Below are 11,175 nucleotides of genomic sequence, written 5' to 3' on the forward strand. Positions count from 1 at the left end.
TGGCAAACTGTGTAGCAGTGTACGGTACATGCTGCAGTATACTGGCATAGAGTAAATCTGAGGGTCTACAAATGTAACCAATAAGGGTCCATTTGATTACATTTGTACACCCTCAGAGTTAAACAAACACTGAGGAATTTAGATTTAGAAATCAGTGTGAATGGGGGTCCTACCAATCCCTCAGTGGATTTGATGTTGGCTAACTGCACCACCTCCAAATGGGCTGCCTGTGACACCATGGGGTCCGATGACAGAGAGATGATGTGGTCACACACTCCTGAAAGAGTATTACACTAAGAAGGAAGGAGCGCATGCACTTTGGTCAGAGTTCTGTCATGGTAAATTTGCAGGATTTGTTTTGCATTATATTACACAACGTAAAGTGGAATAAAGTAGTGAGCGACTCACCACATGGAGAATTTTGTTTTCCGTCTCGTACACAGAGCAATCCTGCAGAAGATATAGAGAATATGATTATGATCAAATATGACCTGGCTGTAATGGTCCATTTTGTTACATTTGTACACTCTCCGAGTTACAAATGGATAAATGAACACATTTTACTGTGTAGCTATTATTATCATTTGAATGACTGTATGTGGGTTTTATGCACAAATATGGTTTGGCACCTCTGACCTCCAATACACCCCAAACCATCCATGCACAAACAACACAAATGAGTCACTACACTGTTTCGCTCTCACTCTTCCTCTGCATCCATGCTTTCAACTCCTACCTTTATCTTTCACATTCTTTCACAGTCACTGTAAGACAATCTTAGACTGTTTATCTATTGCTATACTGCACAGAGTAGTTGTCAGAATGCACAGATAAACACACTGATTAGGTACACTGCAAAAACGAGTCAGATTGCCCAGACTCTTCTCCTTACAGGTAACACTTGCTATGCAACCCATGTCTATAATGCATTATAAGCATTATTATAATGCATTATAAGATTATGCTGTAGCTTCTCGCTGTCAGGTTTACATGCAGATTGAAACTGGATCTCTAACAAACTTGACTTAGTGCCGGCCAAGCAATTTGACTGGACAAGATTGATTCCATGATTGCTGATGTACAGTACAATAACACTGGAACGTTTTACTGTGAATCTAGTAAGCTAACATTAGCCTGTTATTTATGTACCTACTGTATAGTGGGGGCTGACTGTTAGGTTGCTTAGCAACACTTTTATTGATGAGGCCCTTATGGAACTATATTTGTTGGCAGCGCCGTATAACCACAAACCTATTATAAACTGTTGTCTTCAATTCTTTGATAAATAATTTGTCGTAGAACAACATTCAATGTTGTGCTTACGACCAAATCACAGTTACAGTAACAGCACCCGCTCTTGTGTAATATTGTTTAAATTAGAAGCACTTAGAAGCACTAGTCTTAACCACATGCTTGGGTTGTGTATTACTGGGTTTCTTTTTACCTGTTGAACAATTGTAGTGAGCTCAAGACACAGTTGGATCACATTATTTCTTGTAATGGAGTAGTCTGCCACTGCAGCAAATGGGGACCTGAAAAAGAAGTAACATCTGGAATTAACCATTAGATCATTCTTAATTTGAGCCCAATTCATTGGTAAACGTACTGCATGTACAATGCAGTGCAAGATTCCCAAGTACCAATATTCTCATGCTGTTTGCATATAACACTCATGTCACTCTGTGAAAGTCTTACATTACTACTGCAACTGACTACAGTAGGCCTATGTTTAAAGCAGTGTTAAAGCGGTGTTGTATAATGCACAAGGTAGGGAGGTATCCCAAGGCCGGATAAAAGCCCTTCACGTCCACTTGTTTTGAAAACTGATATTAAAGCCCTTTTCTCATAATTTCTCTTAAAGTTATCCCTCATTGAAAATAACATGTTTTTGAGCATTTAGGAACACATAAACCCAGATAACTCACATAAGGGAAATATTTGGCTGATTTTAGTTTTTCTTCATTTCAGAATACAGTAAGCTGATCTTTAAACAAATCTTAAGACCAAACGTGAGAGAAGAGAAGCAGTCAAAATGACACCCCAACCACTACTACTACAAAACAATTGTCTGTTTGTGCAGGCACACACAAATGTGTACATGTATGCATTATTCATGTGTCATCATATGTCTTTGAATGAGGTATTCCATGCATTATTTTGCAAACCTCACCTATCCAGCCAGGCCAACAGGCTCTTGGCAGCTGCAATGAGGTCTACCACAGAGGTGAGGAAGTCATTGGGTAACTTGCGGGTGGCACGGCCATCATAATGCCCGCTGCGACGCCTCCCTGTGATGAAGTTCTGCAAGTTCTTGGCAGAGGCATGGAGCTTGTGTGACAGTGTCTTCAGATTTTCAGTCTCTAGTCCATAGTTCTAAAGGACAGGGGAGGTTCATGTTGATCAACATTTTTTATAACTTTTTAGCATTGACCGTACTGACCGGCAGCCATCTTGCTCTTATGTCATAGTCGGGGTTGATGTTTAAATTAAGAGCAAAAGAGGCGCTGTGTGAACAATATGGTCAATCGCATTCCAGTAATTCTGCCAGTGACAATTGCAATTGTCACACACACACACACGCACGCACGCACACACGCACGCACGCACGCACGCACGCACGCACGCACGCACGCACGCACGCACGCACGCACGCACGCACGCACGCACGCACACGCATTTAAACAAAATGACAGTAAAAGTGTCTCTTATTGAAACCAACCCACCGAAGGTCCTACTCATATGAGAAATGTGAGGATCAAACCACTGACCCATCCACCCATCCACCCCCACTGCCCTCCAGCTGTCACTTTGCATGTCTGGGAATAACCAGAGCACTCATTACCCATAATGCCACACTGCACGTGCAGCCCTGTGGGCGTCTGTCATGACAGAGTTGTGGGGGGCAGGAGGGTGAGTAATCATTTAATACAGCCATGCCAGAGAGAATTCAAACTAAAATCCCAGTTACATAAGGGGCTTTGGGACCGAGGCAAGGCTTACTCTTCAAGCTATATGGAGGATGAGAGGGCTTTGAATTCAGATATTCATTCAACATCTGTGACCTCTGTTCACTAATTCTCAATCCAGTCTCCCCTTATATCTATTGGTCACTTTGGTTCATCATAGTCAGCCTTGTGTTTACATTCTGTGCCATCAGCAGCATCTTGTATTTGTGTCTGCTTGTAACTGTACTCATTCCTTGAGATGGTGTAAATGTGTTTGTGTGTGACTTGGCAGAGATTATTCAAAAAAGTACCACAATTGGTTGCAAACATTTGCGGTCGGATAGTGCTAGCCAAAAGAGAAACCCATGAAGCCATCAGTGGTTGTATTAAATGAGGTTTGAATGAACGGCTATTTTGTGGATGCCATTCCCTGTCTAGTTCCCAGTTCCCAGGCCACTTCACATGCTTCAAACATTCTACATACCATATGCTGCCATCGGGAGACAGACTCACCAGAGCACATAGCAGGTCCACGGCCTCCAGTATGAGCTCCTGATGGCCGATCCTGGATACCCCGAGGTCCTCCAGCTCCTGGTGGGTGATTCGAAGGAGCTGGTCCCCCCCGACCTTCTCCCTCTCAAAGGTTGCGATGTACTGCTGCAGGCAATCATCTAGACCTGTGGGAAGAAGGCAGGATGTTAGGAACATAGATGATAAGTTGATGGTTTGTATAACAATCTACTTATGTGGCTTCTTATTTGTCAATAGGCTTTCTGAGCCTATTAATAATTTGTTCTTGTCATAACTTTCCCTTGTTAAGTCATACTGGCAGTCAAAAAACATATATACTTTTTTTCTATAACACTCCATAACATGGCAGCTCTCTACTGCTGGTAAATTAGTAGGACAGATAGTGAGAGGTCTTGTAGTTTTGAATGATAAATATTGTGCGTACTTTGGTCCAGTGGTGTACAGTTAAGTTTTAGCTAGTTCAATATGAACTTGAGTAACATACTGTTGACTTTAGATTCTAGGGGTCCCCAGCCAAATCAGTAAATGTAGCATCAGAATCAGTTTTTTAACCATATTATACATCGGCTATTTGCAAAAGAAAATCTTGAAAAACAGACATATTTGGAATATTTTTCAAACATTTTAACAACCCAAATTTTGCATGGGGGTCCCTGGAACAATATATTTTCAGATGGGGTTCCGCGGCCAAATACATATTAATTTGGGGGTCCTTGACGTGAAAAAGTTTGAGAACACCTGCTCTACACCTGTAACAAATACTATTTAATTGTAGATATAAACTGTAGGCCAAGGAAATTCTCCCTAAGAGAGAAATTTAGGGTGATTCAGCCTAAGTTTCCCTTTATATTGTCACTGTCAGGCAGACATTTTTGTATGTGTACATTTCTCCATACTTCATCTGTTGGTTTTGTTGTTTCTACAACAAAAAATAAATTAATGCCCCATTTTATACTTCGCCATATGACAGTGTTGGGCAAAAGCAGCGAATCGATCTACAAGCTCACAACAAGTCACATCTTGCTTGTACGTCAGCATATTTTGCTAATGTTTTAAATCGTTTTTTGAACATTTTGTTACTAATGACATGCCCAAAATAGGGACACCAAGAAAAGGTGATTAAGTATGTCTGTGGATTAAAGTGTGGGCTAAATAATAACTAACTACATTGAATCCATTTGAAAACAGGTTATTTATTCTATTTCCTGAAAAGTAGCGGTTTTGTAGTAACGGTTTTGTATACAAGGTTTTCCCCCCGACAGCAATGATATGAAGATTCCATAATGTCTGTTTATTTTCCTATTGAGGCATGTAAGCCAGAAATGCATGTCTAAAATGTGGCTTTGTTTATTTAAGAGTCCGCTACCCAACAATTCAGGGCTGGCTCGATGTTTGCTCCACACTACGTACATTACTGTCTTGCACAACCTAAAAGATGTGAGCAAACTTGTTTAGCTGACCTCTCCAACCCTCGCTAAACCCTCTGGTCCCCATTGTCACAAATGCACTAAAACACACAACCATGTTGACACTCAGACAGACAAATTGAGAGTGGTGATCATGGTGTGGTCTTGGCCCACAGAATGCTCAATGGCCACTGGTGGAGTGTATCAAGAACATTACCAGGCAGACACAGTCTTAAGTTGATGCCATCAAAAAAAGTCTGCATTTGCAAATAAATCGATAGCCAGTAGTTATACTCCTCAATTATTTATATCCACATTGGAACAAACACTTATTTTATCAGTGTACCCCAGTGTAGTACCTTCATGTAATTCATTTTAATAAGTTTTAATAAGTTTAATAAGTTAATCCAAATCTGTGCTAATTACATGGTAATGCAGGCATACAAATAAAACATCACACTGCTTTACGTGATGCAAAAGGAAAATGGAAATACCAACAATTTGAAAATGGTATGTAAATACTTTCGAGCTAGTTTCTTTCCTTTTTTTTTACTAATAGTTCATCTAAACTAACAACTAAAATATAATGTAAAATTCATAGACTAAAGATTGATAATCAAAACTCAGTGTCCCCAGTTTAAAAAAAAGCATAATTATTTTTTATTTGATAAAATACCAGTTTTAACTGATTTGTGCTGATTATAATGGCCTTATGGACCCAGATATCCTACATATACAGTACAGAGTAGAAAGGTGGAACCAAACTCTCTCTCTGTTTCAAGTTAATCTCTTTCCATTTCTCTCTCATCCACCACTCCTTAATCGTCACCCTCTTTCATGGCTCTTCTGCAAAGACAAACTGTGGTTCCCTCACATACATTCAATTCAATCTCAGTGTATAATTGGGCCTAAACCTAATCAGGCATTCAGCTCAAGTTTAGCTGGCAGCAAAATGATGGAGAGGAAACACGGGGAGTTTCATGGCTTTGCATAACATTTAAAGGCTTAACTAATCAGCCTCTTTACTAAGTTAATTGAGACTCATTATGTCAGTGAAGAATTCCCCATGTTACCATAGAAACCATGAAGTAGGGTCTTGGCATGGTGTCCTTGACAACAGGATAAAATAAATAAATAAGTAAAGAGAAGTGATGATACCTCCACTCCCCAAAAAAGGATCATTGTAATATGTTAAAGGCATATTACACTATTCTAACACATTTACAATGAAGACCAAAGAGGAAGAGGAACACTATGAATAATTGGACAAGTTTTACAAAACATATTTTGCCCATCCACACAGTTCGACACAACACAGCAGAGGTTTCCAAATATGTTCACTTTGTGCCATATCACATTTATAAGATTGCACATTAAATATATTGTTGCTGTTACTTTGTATCTCCATATTTAACATTTTATTTTTTCCCCCTGTAAATTAATGCCCTACTTTGTCATATGACTGTGTCATGCAAAAAAAGTTAAAAAAGCAGATCTACAAGCTCACGAAAGAATCGCATCGTGCAAACACAAGCTTGTAGATCTGCTATTTTTTGCTATTTTTGAAAATTGTTGAGACTGTCAGTGAAAGTTATTAAGAGCTTAACAAGAGCTTGTGACAAAATAATAACTACATTGAATCCATTGGAACACGGGTTCTTTTTTTTCTCCATTTCCTGAAAAGTAATACTTTTGGAAAACACAAGCTTTCCATGCAACAGCGAAAATATACTGAATGTATTATTTACACAGATAAACTGCACTTGATATAATGAACACAATCATCAATCAAATATGAATCTCTTCTTAGTTCGCAGTGTTTTATTGTAGCATGGGATTATTAATGGTCACAGAACACCAGCAGGGTGACGAGGGGAATTGTGGGAAGGTCACAGGGTGCCCCGATTTGGCCTCCAGTGACACCACTGAGTCATATGCTAATAAAGAAACCTCTGAATGTTAATGCAGTCCCCAGGAACTATAAGAAAGAAATATATATAAAATAAATCCATCTCTTCTCCCAGTCTCTAAATGCCTTTCTATCCTTCACTTTAAATTACCATTACTGGACTCTGGATGCAAGAATTGTCTCTGCTCCACTTGTCACATGTGGGCCACTGAAGACAACCCCCCTCCCCTTAACCACGCTCTCTTCATCATCCTCTAGGCTACATCTCTTACTCACACTATTTCCTTCACCGAATCAATATTAGATTGCATATTAATCTTAACCATCGTGTTAATGATGTCTCTCTTTATTTCCCTCTGCACATCAGGTCTATGCCGTCTCAATATACTGACACAAATTCTCCAGTTACACTTGCACTTGTCAAATACTGTAACTGAGTTTGGCATGTTCACAGAAACGCGCGCAAAAATAGACATAGCAAGACAGTCCTCTTGTAATAGAAAATGTTAACTAACTAATGTTATCTAAGACTTTTGTTCATACGTACAAAAGGAGTGGCCAGGCGTATGTTTGGAAATTGAGTTGTGCACCGAGGTCCTTACAGGTCCAATTTTACACTTTTAAGTGTAGTTAAATTAACTCTCAGGATTTTACCGTGTAGTACTGTACTTGAGCATCTATGGTAATGTATCCATGAACATGCTGCTATGCACTGACAATACAGAGACCATTACAAAGTTAACAAAATAGTTACACTTCTACAGACATACACACAGTCACAACAAGAGAAGGTTTGAGATATGAATATAAATAATAAATACATTAAATCATATCTCTCACTATCTTCAAGTATTAATTTATAATTTCATCATTGTTTAATCATTGCTTTCTTTACCTTCAGTCATAGTCAAAGGTTGATTGAATTTAAATCTGTTTGGGATTTTTGTTTTCCTGTAAAATATGCATAAAATATCCCTGTAATATGTGTCACAATAACTTTGTGTGTGATGATTTGGGATATTTAACTCTGTTATGTGAACTTGTTCAACTTGATAATAGCTAGTTAAAGTAATAATGATAATGATGGTTAAGTGATGGTCATATGCATATGAAATGGTATGGCCTTGAATAATATGTACAACTCTGAATCCCATAATTTAAGTTATGTGCATATGAGATGTCACATGTTAATACATAAATAAACGAATAGGATAGGTTTCAGAACATACAGTATAGGCTCATAGAGAGAACTTACTAACTGGTGCTTCTTATAACTCCATATATAGGCATATATAGGATATTTCTAAAGTGATACTTTATGTACTAATTATGTCTGATAGCACACAGAACAGGGTAATTTAATGTCATCAGTTTTAACTTGTGTTTTATGTTAATGCGACTTTATGTCCATAACAACAACAACAAAAACAATTATAATGCTCTGTCAACATCTTCCTCTGACTCAGAACTTGAGGGTTAATTCTCTCTTTCCAATGCAGGTGGCCTATGTTGTAACTTTAAGTGTTATCTTACAAAGTTGAATATCTGATACAAAAAGGGCAAATTCTTATCATCTATTCTATTCTACCCTATATCATCCAGATATAATGATCACATATATGCTTAGGCTACAGTGTAACCGTTTCACTGCCTCGGGGGAAAAAAAGATAACTATAGGTTTGTCTCAGGGCCTATAATTTCCAAATCAGCAGTGCTTTACAGCAGGTGTTTCTGTATAGAATGTCTGAGCCAAAACAAATTCGTTGCTAATCTCCCGTTACAATTCATGGTAGCAGTTTGGTGATCCTTTCTATCAGTCGTGCAATGATCCTACCTTTCATCCAGTCTACCACTTGACTTGAGCTCCACTTGCTCACAGGCTCCATGACCAGTGCCATTGGATAAGTTTTTCTGGTCTTGCCTGACAATAGAAACGCTCCAACCCCCCAAATCCCAGCGCGCACAATTCTCTTCAACGGGGTTTGTCTGGAGAAGTAGCCCAGTAAGCCCTCTAACAGCGAGGTGGAAGGTCCCCACGATCCAGAATGTCGCTTAGATCAGCTTGAGTTGGGCCAAGCAGATTGTTGTCGCACATTCCTATGGTTGTGTTTGTGTGCTGGAACAGCTCTTTTGTCATTCACGTCATGCTACTGCTTCTTCGTTGTTGATGTTGGCAGTGTGGTGGTGGTGGGCAACCCGGCTGCGAGGCGAGCCCTTTGCAATTCATCACAAACAATCCAAAGGAGAAGACATCCCTACCTCACATCCCTACCTCCTCACGCACCCCGGAAAGATTTGTTTTGCTCTAAAACCTGCACGAACAGGGACACGAAGCCATCGCCTCTCTGAGCGTCTCAGCCTGTTTATCTCGACACTAACATCACACGAACCAACGCTCTCTCCTCCTAATCTCCCTCCTCCTCCATTCACCCTCTCCCTTCCCTTTGTCGCTGCTCACGCCTCCATCAAACAAAGCTCAGTGTAGCGGAATCGACAGGCGCAAAAGAGACAAGGATGCTGACATTGGTCCCCACTTATTTCCCATCCTCCTCCGATAAACATCTGATGCGTTGTCCGGTCCAGAAACAAGATGCTATCTCATCTCACAGCACCTGCTAGTCGCTATAATAGATGAAGATAAAATTGAAAAATAAGCAGGAATAATGTGTAAGGCTACCACTATACAGTTCATACGAATCAATTTGATTATGAATTTTGAGAGTGGATAAGGTTGCTCTCTGGTAATTCATACATTTGGCCAGTGGTGGAGAAGTACTCACATGTTTTACTTAAGTAAAAGTATCAACACTACAATGCAGAAATACTCTAATTAAAGTAAAAGTCTGGTATTCAGAATTTACTTGAGTAAAAGTACAAATGTATTGGCATCAAAAGTAACAAAAGTAAAAGTACTCATGCAGACATCTTCCATTTCATCTTTTCAAAATGTATAAAATCTTTTGAAAATAGCAGATCTACAAGCTCACACCGTGTTGCATCGCGAGGCGTTGTGAGCTTGTAGATCTATTTTCAAATAGCCGAAGTCTATAGGGTTGAAGTGGTGTATGTTTTGTAATAATATTTAAAATCTACAAAGTAACTATAACCAATAATTGTAGTGTGGTAAAAGTACTATAGTTGCCTCTGAGATGTAATGGAATAGAAGTAAGTATTGAAATTTGAAAATACTCCAGTAAAGTAAAAAATACCTCAAAATTGTGTACAACGTACATTGAGTAAATGTACTTAGTTACTTTACACCACTGATAATTAGGCTATCACATACAAATCAATTTCATTATGAATATTGGGAGTGGATAAGGTTGCTCCCTGGTAATTAATAATTTTGGCTTATAATAACCTATAGGTTTTGCACTAACTTTTGAGAAAGCCCCATAAGCCTGTATGATGTTGTGCACTATAATGCTGCTGAATAGCCTATAGCCCTAGCATATTCTTTATAGCCTACAACAGAGCAAACTCAACAAAGTGACTCATCCATTCCAATAACATGGAGTTTTAGCTTGCAGTTCCATAGACCAACAATGTAGAAAATAAAGCATTAGCTTAGAGATTAAATAATAGGCCTATGACTATTGTAACTAACTTTAATTTTAAGATGTAAAGCTAATTATTTGCTCATTTTGTAAAGTGGCGTCTGCATAAAGGGCTTGATCTGGCAACAACATTCAGCCCAGGGGTTAGTGTTGCTAGACTGACCATGTTTCATAATCCACTCATAATCAATTTACTCCTACACCTGATAAAAGTTTATATAAGGAAATAGGCTAATCAGTATGTGTAGCTTAAATGTGCCATATCTGGCATTAATGTGTTAGAGGCAATTGTAGAAAGTCATCTAGGTACGCAGCTAAATGAGGCCTACATCTCCCAGGGTGGTGGTAGGCTGATAGGTGGTTTAGGATTCAATAAATGTCTAGTGGGGTAGGAGGTAAATGTATACTTTTCCAACCATACTATAGCCTATACTACACTGACTCTCCTGGTGTAGGCAAGGGCATAGAAACATATGTTCCTATCTTTCATCTCTAACACATACCATAATCCATCACGATCAGGCATGGACGGATAATAGACTTGGCTAATGGGGCCAGTGCCCAGGAGCCCTTGACTGCAGGCCAAGAGGCCTGTCAACAATTTACTATAGGCTATATATTTAAATAGGTAAATTCGGAAATATGGGGGCCATTAGGACCCTCATCCTACAGTACAATTCCCCTCCAATAGCCATCTGACTAACATGACTATCTGATTAACAGAGCTGGCAAGTATTTTTAAGCGTATTATTTTTTAACATGCAAATAAATATCAGGTAAATAGGTCCATAGGCTATAGACTGTAAATCCTGAGCGATAAGATGTCT

General features: G+C 39.0%; 1 protein-coding gene across 1 annotated transcript in view; it reads right to left on the reverse strand.

The window, feature by feature from the left end:
* LOC311056660 (connector enhancer of kinase suppressor of ras 2-like) overlaps window positions 1-8,689 on the reverse strand; it is a gene marked incomplete at its 5' end in the record, with an annotated part of 22,912 nt that extends 14,223 nt beyond the window's left edge. Inside the window, 6 exons of the mRNA XM_084073455.1 lie at window positions 174-293; window positions 409-450; window positions 1,445-1,550; window positions 2,171-2,373; window positions 3,459-3,622; window positions 8,626-8,689. Of these exons, the coding sequence (XP_083929581.1) occupies window positions 174-293; window positions 409-450; window positions 1,445-1,550; window positions 2,171-2,373; window positions 3,459-3,622; window positions 8,626-8,689 (699 nt within the window). The remainder of the gene's footprint in view (window positions 1-173; window positions 294-408; window positions 451-1,444; window positions 1,551-2,170; window positions 2,374-3,458; window positions 3,623-8,625) is intronic.
* Between the last annotated feature and the right edge of the window lie 2,486 nt (window positions 8,690-11,175).

The sequence above is a fragment of the Gymnoscopelus microlampas genome, assembly GCF_963454915.1.
Source record: "Gymnoscopelus microlampas genome assembly, chromosome: 12".
NCBI classification, from domain to species: Eukaryota; Metazoa; Chordata; class Actinopteri; order Myctophiformes; family Myctophidae; genus Gymnoscopelus; species Gymnoscopelus microlampas.